The following is a 19,235-nucleotide window of genomic DNA, read 5'->3' on the forward strand; positions in this document are numbered from 1 at the left end:
AACTGTCTGCCAGGGACCAGCAAGAAAGAATTGATTTACCTTGGTCAGAGGCTTAACAGATAGTGTCTTTATTCCCGAAGGATTTCAGAAAGAATTAGTAACCCTCAACTGCATAATTTAAATGGGAAGGGACTTGATTGAATGTTGTTTTAAGACCCTTTTATATTATTTCTGCAACCTAATGATTTTTAGGATAAAAATATGGTAATGGACATACTAATATTAGAATTAAGTATGTCTTACTGTAAGTTCCATTTAGAAGAGTGACTGCTGCTGCTACTAGAAAAATGAGTCCAGATCACATATTTTAACCTTATCATTTATGTGTGTACCTTTGGGAGAGCCCTTTCTATTTCCCTTTTGTATATGTGGATAGGAAAGAGTTCCAGTTTGTTTAAAGATTAATAAACCAATTTATTTTTTTTTCAAACCCTAGCCCTGGCAAATGCCACATTATGTATTCTTGAACCTATTATGTCTGTGGAAGTTGTAGCTCCAAATGAATTTCAGGGACCAGTGATTGCAGGGATTAACCGGCGCCATGGAATAATCACGGGACAAGATGGAATTGAGGACTATTTTACACTATATGCAGATGTAAGTACTGTTAGTCACTGACAACCTTGCTTTTATTATCCACAAGAGGAAATCAGAGTTAGCTTTTGTTTTTGGAAATTGTAGAGCAGATTGGCACATTTCCATGGCTGAGTGTTGAATTTGTGGCTTATATGTATGTGGCAATTTCTGTACTTTGCTGTTAGAGTATCTCTTTAAGTGCAAAATCTAAAAATAAGATTCATTTCAGGTAGGCCTTTTGTGAGTATGTCATTTTCTTAGATGCATAATTACCTTTCTCATTATAGCTTTGTTTGCATAGCCGTTTTATTATGTTCTAATTTATTGGGATAATATTTAATTCCCTTGCCTGTCCCTTGCTTAAATCTCATGGGAGAAAGGGTTTATCACGTTACCTAAGGCCTCTTAGAAGACACTACCCTTGGCATATGGCCTATCATTGAGGAGTCCAAGGGAAAGTTGTATTCACATTTTCACAGAAGAAACACTTTTGAGTGCTTGAGCTGCAGCTGCGTGGAGTGGGGATGAGAGGGACGGCTGTTAGTGGTGTCTGTCTGCTCCGTGAAACTGAAAGATTGGGTTTCTAGTTGTGTCTGCCAAATGAAATTATTTTCAAATAGGGTTTCTACTGTGGTAAAACAGAAACAGGTTTCTATTTGGCTTTTAATTCTTTTAAACCAGGAGTAGTTAGTAGAAACCTGAGTCTAAAGGAAGGAGTTAAATGACTAAGTCTTCTCTGTATTTTTCTCAAATATTTTTCAATAAGCAATGCTGAAATATCTACTGTGTGTGTTTTCAGGTCCCTCTAAATGAAATGTTTGGTTATTCTACTGAACTTAGGTCATGCACAGAGGTAAGCAAGTGTTTAAATTTTACTTCAGTGTTCTTAAGGAGACCATCCTGCAAAATCATCATTTTTGTGAAATCTTGTCTTTTCATGACTTTACTTGATAGTTGTTAAAAAAAAAAAAATCTGCTTTTTGTTTCTGTTTTTGTGTTAAACCCCCAGGGGAAGGGAGAATATACAATGGAGTACTGCAGATATCAGCCATGTTTACCAGCTACACAAGAAGACCTTATCAATAAGTATTTGGAAGCTACAGGTCAACTTCCTGTAAAAAAAGGAAACGCCAAGAACTAACTTTCCTCACTCTGTTGACTAACTTTAACTGTATCTGCAAGGTTTAGATATGTTAATGGATTCATGGAATAAATTCAGCCTGAAAAGAAGTAATTTTAGAAGCCCTTCCTATTATATTCAGGAGCTTCTGTTATATCATAGTTAATTCTGTGTATGTCTCAATGGTTGATTGGTTTTATACCTCAAATAAAATATGATTATTACTGAAATATATTTAATATTTATTTGAGGGAGGAAGATACTTATTTCTGTTATACTGAATAAGCTTAGAACATGTATAAACGTCCACATTTTTTCATAAGAATTCTCAACATACAGAAAAGCTGAAAAAATAGTACAAAGAACAGCCATATACCTTCCATCTAGACTCAACAATGAACAGTTTTGTCAAGTGTTTATTGGATAATAATTTGTTCTGTCATATTTGCTTTTTCTGTTGTCCATCTATGTTGCATACGTCCATTCTTCAGGTTGTTTTGCTGTATACTTGAAAGTGAATTGCATATATCATAACACTTCTTGGAGCATCGCCTTTTTTGTTTCAGAGTGGATTCCTTTGTGACAACCTGGATAGCTAGCCCTAGAGGGTATCATGCTAAGTGAAATAAGTCAGAGAAAGACAAATAGTGTATGATTTTACTTAAATGTGGAGTCTAAAAAGCAAAACAAGTGAACAAACATAACAAAATGGAAACAGCCTCACAGATACAGAGAACAACCAGTAGATGGTGGTCAGAGGGGAGGGAGGGGCAGGAGGGGCGAAATAGGTGAGGGAGATGAAAAGGTGCAAACTTCATTATGAAATAAATGAGGCACGGGGATAAAGTGTTTTCTTAAAAAGAAATGGAGAACACTTTTCAAATTTTCTAATGCTAGCTAAATTTCTAGCTGTTTTATATAGAGCTGATTGCTTCAATTTGTGGCTTCTGCAGATTTTGAACTGCTTGTTTTTAGGAGTATAAATGTTACTTTTTTGCAGACCTGTGAGGTAAAAAAAAAAGGCCCTTGCATATGCTATTCTTGTCTATGTTCATTTTACTGTTTCTGCAGCTTGGAAATAATAACCTACAGGGTTGGTGGCTAGTCTATTTCATCCACCTATTAAATGCTAGTTGAATTAGAGTCTGCTGGAATGTATCATATATTGTATTCATTGAGATTGTGAAAGAACAAATGTTAAGCTAGAGAATGTTGGACATTGCCAGGGAGTTCTACCATGTTGTGCAGAATTGCTTCATCCAAAAACCATCTGATGTGAAAGACATATCCTAGTCCTTTCCCTTAGTGGATAATAGACATGAAATAACTGTCTTAAATTCCTTTGTTTTTCTTGACTTGTAGATTTGGCTCTATAACTTCAGGTTCCTAGAAAAAAGACCTTTAAAAAGTATTGAGCAAATGTTTTCAAGGCATTTGTTAAATGCTTTAAATGCATTATCCATTTTAGTTTTCACAACCCTATGAAACTAGGTACTATTATTATGACCATTTTGTAACAGAGGAGGCAAAAGCACAGAGTAAGGTAAATAACTTACCTAAGACCACACAGCTCATTAACTTTTCAAATTGATAATGCAGTTATGATACTTATCAAGCCAAGTGCATTTTCCCATGAATATGTCTGTTGCTACAGTAGCATCAAGCCTGAAAAATTGTGTTGCTTTGGCATTTCATCAGCATCTCATGCTATTCACACTGACTTTGAATATTGTTCCTGATGAGGAAATACCTTCATAGAATTTAGCACAGTTCCTCTTGCTGTTGCTAACAGTCAAAAATATTAGAACTAAGATGGATAAATTTGGAAGTGCTTTTTACTTGTGAAAACATTTTGGTTATGAAGATACGGTGCCAGAAAAGAGTCGAGATATCTAACACAACACCAGCGTTTCACAGGCAACGACACAGGCCCAGCTGGTGGGAGTAACTAGAATAGGATCACATAGGAACCCATCCAGGACCAGAGCCCACATCTTTTGTTAACTCATTAGTTTGGTTAGAGTTGGTAAAGACCACATACCAGCCAAAGTCTGTATAAGGAAAAAATTAATGAGAATATTCATAAATGAGGGTTTCTTTTATACTACTATTGTAAAGGATGATTGTTGGCTAATTTAAAGACAGTATTATTTGTGTTGGAGAATGGTAGCAGCACTAGGCCTGCTGCAGTATCGCCCTGATTCGCAACCCTGGCAGCACTTTAAAAATTACTTGGGAAGCTTTAAGGAGAAATACCCAGGCCAACCCCTAGATACTCTGATTCTTTGCATCAAGATCAAAAGTTTTCCAGCTTATTCTAGTATACAGGCAAGGTTAAAGACCATTGCAGTATAACGTGTACCTCCAAAAGATGTGTCACATTATTAGTATTCTTTTGTGTGACGTTAGTGATTGGGCTATTGGTTCTTAGCTTGGTAAGTTTATCTTTAAAGATGTACAGTCAATTTTCTGTTATTCCTTGCCTCCTTGCTTACTCTTAGATTTACGTTGTGAAGTCACTAAAATGTAATACTGAAATTTTAGGATTTTTCAGATTTTAATACTTTTGAAATCTGGATGAGACTTAAAATTGATGCCAGTGAAGTGAGGCAGCCACCAGGTAAGTAGTAAATTGTGACATGTAGGAATATATCCCTTTGTAGAAAACATCTACGTGCATTGCTAGAACTGTCAATTTTTGAATTAGAGCTTTAATTGCTGCTTAAAGCGTCTTCAAATAAAACTGTAATGCATCGTTGAAATAGTTCATGTTTTCACAGGCAATTTATTGTGAGCATGGATTCATTTATCCTTTCAAATAAGTGCCAGGCAGCATGCTAGCGACTGTAGCACTTTGAAAGTTAGGAAAGGTCACAGAACAGGTCATAGAATTTTCTAAGCTGAGAGAAATCAGTGTGATAAACTCATATGTCATGAAGCACTGTCATTCAAGGGCCAATATAGAAACTTCGAATTGACTTTCAGAAGAACTTGCTTAACTTCTAACTATTCATAACTCAGGTAGGGAAAACAAAACTATAAGTAGAGTCAAATGGAATGCAGGCAAAATCCTGGTGTTATTTTGTATGTCTTAAAATTTTTGAAAATTCTAAAGAGATTAGGAAAATAAATGTGATGCTCTCTGTTACGGTCATTGGGTCAGAGTGATTCAGAATTCTTTAGACTATTAATGAGTAAAAGAGGGCTTAGGGAATTTAGAGGTTTTCATTTTATGTCAAGGCACATGAAGTGATTTTTCTCCTCTGTTAGCTAGCAAAATCAGTATTAGTAAGATCAAGTCAGCAGTTCTAGAGTTTGTGCTAGAAAAGATGTTCTGGTGGTGAAACTGAGAAATTTTTAGTTGGTTTAACTTATAGGTTTTGTAAATTTATAAATTAGGTTAATTTTTTTGTATGTCATGTGTAGAATTCACCTTCATAATCGATCATAGCGAAATCTGTTAAAGGGTTACCACCTTAGCTTCCTTACCTGATTGAATTATGATCACATTTGTGAGCCTAATCTCACTAATTTAAAATGCCTTTACAAGGATGAGAGGACTTTTAGAAAGTTGAGACAAGAAAGCTGAAACCCCTTTCTAGCTCTTAACGTGACACTGAAAGATTAAAAATCACAGGACATTGAATATGCTCTTATAATGCTCTTGGCACTTTTTTTCCCAAGATATTTAGGGAACTTCAGTTAGAAGAGTTTATTACTTGGTTCTGGCATTGTTTATCACTAGATTGTTTGATATCTTAGGGAAAGTATTTTCTCTGCATTATCATATATGTGGGAGATCTGATGTTTTCTTTAAATGATTGTTTCCAGTGCTTTGGAAAACTTAACAGTCCTTAAATCCAGAGGATGTTGGGAAGATGAATGCAGAGGGGTTGGGGTTTTAAACAGAATAATACATGATCTGCCTCTGCTAAAAAGTAACAGTATAATTCATCTTACTTTTATTTTGTAAGAGTCCATGTCTTAAAATTTTTTCTATTTAGTATAAACTTTTTCAGTTTTCTACTACAGACATAAAGGTAACATTTTCGTATGTTTTAAAAAGGCTGATGCTTCCTAACCAGCTACTGATCAAGGAACCCGGCTAGGGGTTTTGAGACATGAATATAAGCATTCCATTAAATACTAATTTTGAGAGGCAAATGCTGGCCACATTTCCTGGATCAATTCTTCCTGCCTTGGGGAGGTACTCCATGAATCTGATAATGGTACATATTGTGTTTGTTTTTATAAATTACTTAGGCCAACACTGGGTCCAAGTTGTCCTTACAAATGAAAATTGTAAATACTTTATGTACTTTCAGTTACATCACTGTTCCATTTAATACATGTTTGCAGACACTCGGCTTTATCTCTGAGACACTCTTTTTATTTGTAAAGAGGATATAAATATCCTTTAATAAAGAGGATATAAATATCCTTTAAATATCCTTTAATTCCAGCTTAGCACAAATTTTGCCTATATAGACAAATCTCTACAAACACATGTAACACATTTTATTTAGAAACAAACATTTAAAAGTAGATATCAAATTTAAAAGGAATACTTGCTCAAAATCATAAAAAATAGTAAAGTTCTTTTTAAACAGGTAATATTTTCCCTACAATTTGCTTTCATTGAAATATATTATCTTTTTTACATACTAGGTAGAAGCAATTTAACAACACAGAATAGTTAGCTACAATATGTTCAGAATATTGAGAAATGCAGATTTATAGATGTGACCATCAATTTTATTGTTATGTTTTTAAAATACTTACTGGTCCAGCTGCAGCATACACTAACTGACTTGGTTTTACATTTTAGGGCTGAAACCCTGAGGAACCTGCAGAGTAACTGTTTAGCACTGAGCAGAGTTCAGTTTGCATGTGCTCCCACCGTTTAAAACTAAACCAAACCAATCGAAAAACAAAAATCCCAACAAAAATTAAAAAAAACAAAAATTAAAAGTACCTTTTAATTTTTGAGTATTTACTTGTAATCACAGGCTTTCCCAAATTATTAGAATGCCTTATACCTTGGCTGTTTTACTAGAATAATGATTTAGGCTATTTAGTATAATCATTTTGTTCAGAATTTGGTATAAACAGATCTTTTTTGCTTTTCAGAAATTACTAAGCTCTGTCGGTGCCACAGCTGATGCCTCTTCAGTTCCAGAGGCTTCTTCTGGTGTCTGTAGCTCTTGACAGTGGTACTTCACCTTCAGTGGTTTGCCGGGGTACCAGACCACGTGAATATGACAGGGAATCATTTCCTGGGAAATAAGAGTTCTAAAATATTATGATCTGCAAAAACTTGTGGTTTAAACAGTTCTATATACCATTTTGTTTTACCTGTGTTGAGAATTCATGGAGTAGAACAGTATAATCAAAATCAATTGCATCTTCATTTGTTTTCTAGAAGAAGAAAGAAAGAGTTAGTGCGATAGATAGTGTGGGTTTATATTAGCTTAGAATTTGGAAGGCTCGTCTTATATCACCTGCCTTGAATGGGTGGATGGGTGCCTTGAATCACCCGCCGCCTCTTTGATTCTAGCCTCATCTCCTTTGGTGGTATCCTGCATTAAGATGTGGAAGTTGTTGATTCTTACTGTTTTGCCACTGTCATGATAATCTAGTAAGGTCCTTCTGTCACTTTTTCTCTCTAATGTGTATGGGTTTTGATGGAGATTAAGGTCTATGAGAATAGGGAGAATCTTTTGACAACCTAAGTAATCTAGATACTGTATATGCACCTCAAGCTGATTTATAGCCCTGATATGCCAGGCAGTAAGACAAGGGGCAGGGCAATCAGGATTTCTAGAAGGACACCATGGGCCAGGGTCTCTGCTAGGCACTTTATACATGTTCTTACGGAATTCTGTCTTGCAAGAATATGTGTTATGAACCTTCTTTTACAGGGAAGGCAACTTGAGGTTACAACTAGTAGGTGACAAGTGGGGATTCAAACCCAGATCTACTGACTCCACCACCCACATCCTTCATGCTGTACCACACTGCTTCTAAAACCAGCACATTTTATAGGTAAGCAGGCAGTCTCCCTCAGCTCTTTTATTCTCTTGATTTCTATAAATTTTAAGAGTGACTAAACTGATTTCCTGCTTTCTTTTTGACAGTAACTGTTTTGAGGGGAAAAGGTTGGGGCACAAAAGTGCTTATCCCTTTACTAGTAAAAATGGAAGAGAAGGAGTAAAAAAATTAATTTGGATTATGATTTTAATCTACCAGGCTTTCATTGAGACTAAGAATATGCAAAAACAAAAAGGACTTGATATTAAGTTTTATCTTCCCTTTGCTTACATTGATGAAGACATTTACAAGCCATGAAATTTCCATCAGGTGGAGGGGGGTACTGGAGGGATATGATACAAGAGAGGGCCTGGATCAATCAGCAAGTGACTGCTTTTCTGTGGTGCTTTGCGTCATTGGGTAGGTTTCCCTTCTGCCTTGCAGTGTACCCATGAATGGTGAAAGCAAATATCCAAAACACAGGCTGCAAAGTCAGAATTCATGAGAGAAAATTTAGCATCTTTTATCTAAAGGAACGGTTTCTGGAGGCTCCAGTTATCAGTTGGGCATTGCTGGGTTTGGGGGTCCATTTAGCCTTGTCTGACTCTTATTTGGTGACGATGTTGACCTTGGACTATATTGACACAGCTGGCTGCTGTGCTGTGTAATTTTTGTCTCAGACTTTTGTGCTGCCTGCACTTTTTCTCAAGGTCTGTTTACCATGTATTTCTACAGTTAAAAAATTGGTCTTATAAAGTGTTTTTTCAGGACAGTGCCTCTTTCTGTTTCTGAAAATAGCGTTTAAGGAAATCATGGCAATCCCCAGATTTTAGGCAAAAAGGAAGAAAGGCTTGAAACAAATCATGGCGTTCCAAGTCCATCTGACAAACTTCTGCTCAATACCAAGTGTTACCCATTTTTTAATAATCCAAACAAAAATTTGGATTATTATAATGCTTGGGCACCCTCTTCATTTAATTAAGACCTTCCTCAGTAAGGCTCCTGAGACACACCTCATGTTTCTGTTCATAGATTCTTCCTCCTTCAGGGGGAAGCGCCCTTAGACCAAACCAAACCAGGCCTTATTAAAGAGCTGCAGCCCAGACACGGCGCAGCCCAGCTTGGCAAAGTACCCAGGGGGCACTGCCCACACCAAGCAAGGCTCTGCCAGGAAGCCATCATTTTTAATACTCAGAAATAATCTCCTTGGTTTTGTTCAAATCATCACATATGTCAAATCCTTATAGTCCAAATTGATGATTTACTGTCACATTTTTCTGATAACCTAGCACTTTAATCTTCCTAGAGACAGAATGAAGTATTTGGTTTCCTTATACTTAACTCGTGACCTACCCTACCCCTGCTGCTCCCCTCCCCACTAAAAAAAAAAGGAATGATCCCTAGCAGAACCAGTGTGGTTTTAGTAGAGAATAAGTAGGCTTAGGTTATTAATATATGCTATCAAAAGTTGATATTTTTTTAATTGAAGTTTAGTTGATTTACAATGTTGTTAGTTTCTGGTATACAGCTAAGTGATTCAGTTATACATATTCTTTTTAATATTTTTTCCATTATGGTTTATTACAGGATATTGAATCTAGTTCCCTGTGATATACAGTAGGTCCTTGTTGGTTATTTTATTTTTTAAGTAAATTTATTTATTTTTGACTGTGTTGGGTCTTCGTTGCTGCGCTCAGGCTTTCTCCACTTGCGTTGAGCGGTGGCTACTCTCCGTTGCAGTGTGCGGGCTTCTTCTTGTGGTGGCTTCTCTTGTCGCAAAGCACGGGTTTTAGGCACGCGGGCTTCAGTAGTTGTGTCACGCAGGCTGTAGAGCGCAGGCTCTGTAGTTGTGGTGCACGGGCTTAGTTGCTCCACGGCATGTGGCATCTTCCCAGACCAGGGCTCCAACCCATGTCCCCTACATTGGCAGGCAGATTCTTCACCACTGCACCACCAGGGAAGTCCATATCTATTTTATATACAGTAGTTTGTATCTGTTAATCCCAAAGTCCTAATTTATCCCTCCCCCACCCCCTTTCCCCTTTAGTAACCGTGTGTTTTCTACGTCTGTGAGTCTACTTCTGTTTCGTAAATAAGTTCATTTGTTTCATATTTTAGATTCCACATATAAGTAATAGCGTATGGTATTTGTCTTTCTCTTTCTGACTTATTTCACTTAGTATGAGAATCTCTAGGTCCATCCATGAAGCTGCAAATGGCAGAATTTCATTCTTTTTTATGACTGAGTAGTATTCTGTTGTGTGCCTATACCACATCTTCTTTATCCATTCATCTGTCGATGGACACTTAGGTTGCGTCCAAGTCTTGGCTATTGTGAATAGTGCTGCTGTTAACGTTGGGGTGCATGTATCTTTTCAAGCTATAGTTTCCTCTGGATGTATGCCCAGGAGTGGGATTGCTGGATCATATGGTAACTATTTTTAGTTTTTTAAGGAACCTCCATACTGTTCTCCATAGTGGCTGTATCAATTTACATTCCCACCAGCAGTTGTAGGAGGGTTCCTTTTGCTCCACAGCCTCTCCAGTATTTGTTACTTGTAGATGTTTTAATGATGCCCATTCTGACCAGTGTGAGTGAGGTGGTACCTCATGGTAGTTTTGATTTGTATCTCTCTAATAATCAGCAATGTTGAGCATCTTTTCCTGTTGGCCATCTGTATGTCTTCCTTGGAGAAATGTCTGTTTAGATCTTCTGCCCATTTTTTGATTGGATTTTTTTTTGATATTGAATTGTAGGAGCTGTTTGTACATTTTGGAAATTAAGCCCTTGTTGGTCGCATCGTTTGCAAATATTTTCTCCCATTCCGTAGGTTGTCTTTTCGTTTTGTTTATGGTTTCCTTTGTTCTGCAAAAGCTTATAAGTTTGATTAGGTCCCAGTTGTTTAGTTTTGCTTTTATTTCTCCTGCCTTGGGAGACTGACCTAAGAAAACATTGCTACAATTTATGTCAGAGGACGTTTTGCCTATGTTCTTTTCAAGGAGTTTTATGGTGTCAAGTCAAAAGTAGATTTCTTAGCAGAATAAGGTAGATACGATGGTTTCTGTAATGTACTGTCGGCCGATGGAGGCCTCTAGTTAGGGTGAAGACTTGGGCTGGCTGCCAGTGATGTGCTGCCGGTTAGATAGTTTGGGATGCTGACAGTATCTGGTACTGATAAGATTTGGAACAATGCTGGAAAAGTAACAGTTTTACTTTTCTCAGTTCACATTAAAGAAAGGCTAAAGGGTGTCAGGAAAGTCCTTATCCGTTTTTTTTTTTTCCTAGCCATCAGTATCTCCCCTGCCCTTGGCTTAGTCCTCATGGTTTGGGAATGACATCTGTTCTTCAGTCCTAAGGCAATAACTGCCAGTAAGATGGGTCTTATATTTGTATTTCAGCTATTTCTTAGCCCACTCTTCTCTCAGGCTGTGTTCATTTGGGGCTGTGAAGTTTATAAGGCTGCACTGCCTTACACAATTGGATTATCCCTGAGTGGAGAGAGAGTAATTCCCACCCAGTAAGCTTTTGGAAAAAACTATAATCCCTATAGATTCCTGAGCTACCTTGGGCCACGGGCACCTCCAGTCACTCCTTGCTTCTCTGTCTTTGCTTTGTCAGCCCTACTGTCCTGCTTCTAGTCTCCAGGGACAGTCCCTAGACTTTCTGATCGTAGTGACTTTTTTAGAAATTGTTGCTTGTTTTGCTTGTTGTTATGTTGCTTATTTTTCTGAAAGATCACAAGAATCTTTAGTAGCCATCAAATAGCAGAATTTGGAAATCTATGTGGGTATGTGCATGCTTTTATTTAAGAGAACTCTAATCTTGGAAGCTAAGCAGGGTTGGTCCTGATTAGTAACTTGGATGGGAGGCCGCCTGGGAATACTGGGTGCTGTAGGCTTTTAAAAAAAAAAAACTCTAATCTGAAATGCATATCAACCTTAATCCAAATTTCCCAATTGTTTCAGTATTTTAGCTTTATGTTAGTTTCAATAAGCTTGTTGACCCTCATTTCATAGCCCTAAGAGAAGAAGTCATTTGCCTTAGGTGACCCAACCAAGTCAGCTGCATCTTCAATTACTATTTATCTAAAACACAGACACCACAGGGTAAAAAAATCTAGAAGTCCTGTTCCCCCTGCATTTTTGTTTTCTTAGCTCTACAATTACATTTGTCCCCACTTTCCCACTTGTAGGGATATTAATGGACAGATGATGGACATCAAAGACAGACTGGCTAGAATGAGTGAGAAATGGGGCTGCTGTTTTCAAACCATAGTACATCCTGGTGTTTACTTAGGTGATGTGTCATTTATAAATGCAGAAGAATGGAAAACAATGCCATTAAAAGATCCTAAGTTTTTCTCTTGTGTCCCTGTTGCTCTATTCTTATTGAGTTTTCCTCTGACAGACATTCATTAAAATTAGTTCTATTATCTTGACGCCATTTTCTACACTAAACAAAAAATTTCCCCTAACTTCTCAGTTAAAGGAAAAGCCTTCTGTGGAGGACATGATTGTCTTGGTAGACGAGAGAAACTTTTTACCTGCAGCCAAAGAATCGGTGCTGTGCCCTAACTCCTGGTGTAACAGCAGTCAATTACACGGCCATTTCTATCAAAGCCACTCCATAGGGGAAAGAAACGTTCATTTCGATAAGGAATGAAACTACATTTCAAACAGTTGTCTGCTTCACAAGTGGCCTTTGAAAGGTACACCGAGCTATTACCGCCATGAATAATGCTGACTGGACGCCAGGCAACTCCTTGTACTCGGAAGATACTCACTGCTCTCCATCCATGGCGACTGTACTGCTTCAGCCACCCATGAAGAAAACGATTTTTAGAAATGTGTATTTATGGTTGGCTCAGCCTGCCTCTGAGTAGTTGATACTGTTTACTCTGGAAGTGCCCCTCCCTCTCCACATGACAGGTGCCTCAGCCACCTCCTTGTCCGCACCCCACCAGTTGAGTGACTGGCCCTTCTCTAAATTCGCGACCACAGACCTTCAGAGGCCTGCAGTGCTGCGTGATGCTCGAATCCACGCACTCCCACCCCCTCTCACCTCCTGTTCCATCCTCACGCTCAGCTGATGACTTTGCCTCATTTTTCACTGAGAAGACAAAAGCAGTCAGGAAAGAACTTCCACAGGCCGCCACGTGATACCCACCCTCCTACCAGCATCTGTGCCACATTGAAAGCCTTGCTCCAGGTGAACTCTGTGCCCTTGTCCAGTCATCTCCTGGATCGATCATATCCTCCTTATCTCCTCAAAGATGTTAACTCCAACAAGTCTTCCTTCTCTTCCCTACAAGTCCTACTTTGCCCCTCTCTACTGGATTTTTCTCAACATATAAATATGCCGTTAAATTGCCCAATCTAAAAATACAACGGAAAACCCTCCTTCAACCCTGTGCTTACGCATCCTCCAGCTCTAGCCCCCTCCCTCCCTTTTACTCCGCTTTATAGCTAAATTCCTTGAAAGACATGGAGTGTCCACTTCCTCTCCCATTCTTTCCTGAACCTATTCTAATCAGGACTTTGCCCACACTGTGCCAGTGAGACAGCCCTTGATAAGCTCTCCATCTACTTCCAGCTTGCCTAAACCTAATGGCAATTCTCGGTCCTCGTCTTTCTTGACTTTCCAGCAGCATTTGATAGTTAGTCAATTCTCATCCTTGAAACACTTTTTTTTTCTCATATCTCTAAACCCACTAAAGTTGGAAGTGTTCCAGGACTCAATCCCTCCATAACCTTCCTCTGTTTACACTCATTCTCTCATCTCATCCACTCTTGAGGCTTTAAAAACCATCTATGTGGTGATGACTCCAGCCTAGACATCTCCCCTGAACTTCAGACTCTTATGTCCAGATGACGATACAAATTCTCTGCTTGGTTATGGAATTTAGAATGCTCCAACTCAAGCTAATTTCCACCCAAATCTGTTCCTCTGTAGTCTTCCCCAATCAGTAAGTGAAAACTCTATCCTTCCATCCAGTTACTCAGGCCAAAATCATAAGAATCATCCTTGACTTTTCTCATTCTTGGATATATCCATATCTAACCCATCAACAAATACTGTCGGTCTACCTTCAAAATGCAAACACTTCTCACCACATCCACTGCTGCCACCCTGGTCTGAGCTCCCACCAGGCCTTGCCTAGGCTACTGCAATACATTACTGCTCTCCTTGCTTCCACCCTTGTCTATCTACAGTCTGTTCTCAACACAGCAGCCAGAATGATCCTGTTGTAAGTCAGATTGTGTCACTTCTCTGCTAAAAACCCTGTAGTGAGTAAAAGACAGGGTCCTTCTAATGGCCTTCCATGAGCTGACCGCCTCCATCCGATCTCATCTCCCGGCACGCTCCCCTTGCTCAATCTCTTGCAGCCATACCAGCCTCACTGCTGTTTCCCCAACCCATCAGCCACAATGCTGCCTCCGTCCCCTCTGTCTGAAATGCCTTCCCTTCTGGAGGCGTGGCTCACTCTCACTTCCCTTAGGCCTCTGCTCCAGTGTCACCTCTGCTTAAATTAGAGGGGCCTTGCTTTAGACTAAAGTTTAATTCTATCAATACCCTGCATTCCCTTTTCCCTACTTTATTTTTCTCCATAGCACCTACCACATATTTACTTGTTTATCGCTTCACTGTCTGTCTTCTCTTGCTAGAATTAGTCTCAATAAGGGGAGCTACACTGAGTTTTTTGTTTAGTGCTATATCCTCAGTCCCCACAACCATATCTGGCATTCAGATATTCATTGAGTTAATGAAATGCAATTAAAACTCTTGCCACAGATCTAGAAGTTCACATTAATTTAGTCTAAGAACATTGCATTGGTTGTATCTCTTGTGGTACAAGTTAATTGTCAGTTTTTCTTACCCACTGCTTCACACTGCTGAGCTGTGCCATGTAGTAGTGTAAAAACTGTGTTGTCTTTTCCCACATCACGTAAGAGCTGCCCAGAAAAGCTAAATCCCAGATGGGTCTCAGAGAGGGATCAATATGTCCATGACTATCTGAGGGCACAAAAAAAGTACATTCATATTAAGACGTTTTCAGGGCAAAATATTACAAGTTTCAGTAGTGAAGTGTGACTATCCGTTTCTGTATTGTATGGAATCTTACATGCTTCAACTTGCCCTGCTGAGTAAAGCTACTATAAAACAGTTTAAGGGCTATTTGCTATACAATATAAATGCAAACTAAGAGCTATAATGATACTCAAAGTTACTCTAAAACCGTTAATCTAAAATCTTTTAATTAGATGGAAACAGCTATCAGTTGTCTTCTCCACATTACCTTCTGGTTTGGGTCTACAGTCAATGTGCTGGCCTTTGACAATCTACCAAACGTCTTTGTCCTTCTCTGATCCTTGGTGTTAAAGCTAATCTGTGTATTGGCAGCATCTGTCACTTTTGACCACATGAAGAAATCAAGTGGGTTTCTCCTGTGGCATTGTTTTTGGAACTGCAATCTTTTAAATTCAGCAAACATTTATAAAAAATCTACTTAATATCAGATACTGCTATAGGTAGGGATACAATGACTAATAAATTACCTCTTGTGACTTTTAGGAACTCAAATTTTAGCAAGTAATTTATGAGCTATTCATGGACCATCATTTATGCAGTTTGAAAGAGATAGTGTATATTAAAGCCCAATAATAGTATAATATGTGAGGAATACGAACAGCTTATTAGGAAATGAATCCTTCTTAGTAAAATAATCTTTCGCATAAATTCTGCTCTGTATTGGTAGAACTAGACTTGGCCGGTTTATAGTGGTAGTCAATTCAGAAGGCATTCACTGATTGCTTGGGTGCTGTGAGAGATGCAAAGAGAGGCCCTACCCTCCACTTGACAGTGTGGAAATGCAGCTGACACCTTCCTTAAGAAAAAGGGAGGATCAGAGAGCTGAGGGGACACAGGGAAGGGGGAGGTTTCTTTGGGCTGAAGAGGTTGGGGACAGCTTCACAGAGATGAGATTTGAGCTGAGCCTTGAATTCCTGTCGTGTGTGTGGAAGCAAGAGAGTGACAGACTTCCTTCGTCTTACAGTGCCACTAGGAGTTTAACTTGTGAGATCAAAACGAATTACCATAGAAGAAAAATTAGTTATACAAAATACTGTGAATGAGGACAACTGAAAGTTATAAATGCCAGTAGCACTGCTACAGAGTCACTTAGGACTTTGGTTATTCCCAGGTCCCCAGTCTTTTCTTTTGTATGTCATGTAGTTGGGCTCATCTATAGGAGGTTTATGAATTCATTAGAAGAGGAGAAATTTCTACTCTTCATAAAAACCAGACAACTGCTTTTTTTAGGGGAAAAACAGTGCAGAGCAAGGATAGCCTAAAATGGATTAGATCTTCTCACTTAGCAGTTGTAGAGAAAACTGCTCAACAGTCAAATACCCTGGATTGATTAAATACTGAATGGGATCTGCTGAGATCTGAACTGGCTGCTCCAACATAGGTTTTGATTCAACTTCTCTAAAACCAAACCTTTTCAGTTTTAAGTAGATAATTTTAGATATACAGGCTATAAGCACCATTAAACATCTCTGCTGAATTTAAAGTGACAAGAGAACTTGTAGATTTTGTTGATGAAAACGTGCCCTATATTAAGCAAAAGCTTTTTCAAAGCTTCACAGCAGCCACGTTAAGTTAGACTGTTACAGAATAATCCTTGTGGGCATATAGGACTTAACAGGATCCAGTTAACCTGCATTATTAAAAATGGTCCAAAATCTAGAGACCCTGTGGCAAAAGGACTGAGACCCTTTCAAAGAAAGGGTCCAATACGATTTCTAAAATTTGTGTTTTAAGAAGAATATATAAAACCCTATTTCCCCAACTAATGCTAATGAGGGGACCAATCCCTAAATAACCATAGATTTTAAGTATTAGTCATGGCCCATTTATTTCAGGCAGTTAAATATAAACAAATGCTACTACAATGTAAGATTCTGAACTTTCTTCATAATTCTTTGGAACAGGATTTAATCCAAGTTGTCAGAGAACTAGAATGCGAATGAGCCAAGCTTCTGAATTCGAGAAACGCCAAGGTGCAGTATCCCACCTCCGGTTTTTTCAGAACACTTAGTCTCAGTAATGGATGGGACACAGATGCAGCCAGAAATGGAGACCACAGGTCCTCCATGCCGACGCGGGCCTGTCACAGTCTCCGGGCAAATGAGTGAACTGAGAGAGAGACAGTGGGGCAGGAAGCGCTGTGGTGGTCAGATGTCAAGCTTAATACCCCAGTGCAAGTCCAGAGATGACTTCTGTGGTTTTGGAGATTGGATTTGCCGGTAAGTGCCAAGTGTCAGCTGCTGTCCACAGGCCCTGCTGAGTGCCAGCGCCAATGGGCTCTGCTTCACTTCAGCTGAGTCACTTCAGAGGCAGCGCTCATTTCTTACAAGAGACGGCACCACCGCCCATTAGCTCTGGACCTAAAATGAGATCAGCTTGACTCCCCTGCAGCCTCCCAGCAAGGCCCCGAGACAGCTCGCCCGGCCCTGGTGCAGAAGGCCATGATGCACACGACAGAGGCCCTGGATGGGGTCCCGTCACCTAAAGTTTCCAAAGCCACCACCAGAAACCTCTAGAATTTTTCTCCTCAGCTTCTGGACTCAACCCTGAGAACTGCACCCCTACGTGTGGGTCCTGTTGCAACGACCTCCACCTCTTCTCCCTGGAGTCCGGCTCTTGCCCTGCCCTGCGTCTGGGATGAGAAGTGGGCAGATTAAAGGGGCACAGATAGTTTTCAGTGGAGTCACTATATTGTACTCGAGGGGGAAAACAGGAAAAGGATACTTGTGAATTTTGTTCAGATAATCAGGTGTACCACATTCTGTAGTTGAATTAAATTGCCATTTGGGGGATACATTTTTAGATAATCATTTTTTAAACATAGATCTTTATAGGAGTATAACTGCTTCACAATATACTGTGTTAGTTTCTGTTGTCCAACAAAGTGAATCAGCCATATGCATACATATATCCCCATATCCCTCCCTCTTGAGTCTCCCTCCCACCCTCCCTATCCCACCCCTCTAGGTGGTCACAAAGCACCGAGCTGATCTCCCTGTGCTATGTGGCTGCTTCCCCCTAGCTATCAATTTTACATTTGGTAGTGTATATATATGTCCATGCCACTCTCTCACTTTGTCCCAGCTTACCCTTCCCTCTCCCCGTGTCCTCAGGTCCATTCTCTTGTAGGTCTGCATCTTTATTCCTGTCCTGCCCTTAGGTTCTTCATAACCATTTTTTTTTTAGATTCCATATATATGTGTTAGCATACAGTATTTGTTTTTCTCTTTCTGACTTACTTCACTCTGTATGACAGACTCTAGGTCCACCCACCTCACTACAAATAACTCAATTTCGTTTCTTTTTATGGCTGAGTAATATCCCATTGTATATATGTGCCACATCTTCTTTATCTATTCATCTGTCGATGGACATTTAGGTTGCTTCCATGATCATTCTTTTTAAGATATAGTAATGACATGCATTCCTGAATATAGAAATTCCAGATATTGGTTCATACCAGGTATGCTGACAACATCCAAGAGGTTTTTAAGTTGCTTCATGTACTTGTAGAGCTGATAATCTTCTTCTTGTCTTGTCTTCTTCTCAATGAGCCGAGTACACGTTATATTAATGGCTGGTCTGGGTTTCTCCTTCCTGAAAAACACTCGAGCAGAACATTTCCCCAGATGTTCCTTACCTTCCTGAAATAAAGATTTTGGAATTAGAATGGTTCCTTATCACTCCCCACTCACTCCAAGGAAAAACACACACAAGATTGGGGAGTTCCTTGTACATGGCAGGTATGCACTGGCATCCATATGGAGTATTCTTTGCTTTGTAGAAAATGATTTTTGTGCTCACAGCCAAACACAACAATCTTCAGTCTTTGCTGTCATTTAAAAAACTCCTGCTTTCTGATGGTGCCCTTATGAAAGAATGCTGGGCCTCTTCCAAAGAAATACCGCTGACATCTGTGGGTGCTACTCGGCTCAAACCTCTAGCTAGGATGGAGGTACTTTCCTGTCTACCGTGGACCAACCAACATAATGCTTACTTGGCCCTCAAGCTGGCCGACCTGAACCAAAAGGAAGCTGATTCCCATCAACACAAATGACAGTGTCTTCATGCTGCCTGATGAATTCAGTCCTTTTATTCCAATTTTACACTTTAAGACAAGTTTAAAGAGGAACCTACTCCATGTCTCACAGCTAGTAAGTGGTAAGCCAGGACCTGAGCTGTGTCTGTGTGATGCCAGGGCCCCAGCTCTGTGAGAACGCCATCTCTCTACTCCGAGGTCTAATCTAGAAGAAGTGGAGGGACAGATCACCCAAATGGGACTGATTCAACTACCTGAGTGACCGAGGGAAGTCTGCTTGCACTCATATTTAAAGGTAGACACACTGAGTGTTCTGGGATCTCCCTCACTTACTTTCCAATCCAGGACACATGGAGCTGGGTAGCTGGATGCTTTAAGTA

The 19,235-nt window shown here is 39.4% G+C and overlaps 2 protein-coding genes and 1 long non-coding RNA gene across 4 annotated transcripts in view; 2 read left to right on the top strand and 1 right to left on the bottom strand.

Moving 5' to 3' along the window:
- Positions 1-2,839, top strand: part of GFM1 (G elongation factor mitochondrial 1) — a 42,872-nt gene extending 40,033 nt beyond the window's left edge. Inside the window, exons 16-18 of the mRNA XM_060149898.1 lie at positions 437-597; positions 1,376-1,429; positions 1,586-2,839. Of these exons, the coding sequence (XP_060005881.1) occupies positions 437-597; positions 1,376-1,429; positions 1,586-1,717 (347 nt within the window). The 3' untranslated portion in view covers positions 1,718-2,839. The remainder of the gene's footprint in view (positions 1-436; positions 598-1,375; positions 1,430-1,585) is intronic.
- Positions 2,840-6,636: 3,797 nt separating this feature from the next.
- Positions 6,637-18,486, top strand: LOC132520970 (uncharacterized). Of its 2 annotated transcripts, none has more exons than XR_009540668.1 (3): positions 6,637-7,334; positions 7,618-7,741; positions 16,721-18,486. It is a non-coding gene; the product is annotated as an uncharacterized LOC132520970 (long non-coding RNA). The 2 variants fall into 2 exon arrangements; XR_009540669.1 differs by having other exon boundaries at positions 6,637-6,936.
- Positions 6,637-19,235, bottom strand: part of RARRES1 (retinoic acid receptor responder 1) — a 40,926-nt gene continuing 28,327 nt past the window's right edge. The window contains exons 3-6 of the mRNA XM_060149900.1: positions 18,277-18,460; positions 14,605-14,741; positions 7,052-7,114; positions 6,637-6,972 (exon numbers count right to left, since the gene is read on the bottom strand). Coding sequence (XP_060005883.1) covers positions 6,823-6,972; positions 7,052-7,114; positions 14,605-14,741; positions 18,277-18,460 — 534 coding nt within the window. The 3' untranslated portion in view covers positions 6,637-6,822. The remainder of the gene's footprint in view (positions 6,973-7,051; positions 7,115-14,604; positions 14,742-18,276; positions 18,461-19,235) is intronic.

Source organism: Lagenorhynchus albirostris, chromosome 5, assembly GCF_949774975.1.
Source record: "Lagenorhynchus albirostris chromosome 5, mLagAlb1.1, whole genome shotgun sequence".
Lineage (NCBI taxonomy): Eukaryota > Metazoa > Chordata > Mammalia > Artiodactyla > Delphinidae > Lagenorhynchus > Lagenorhynchus albirostris.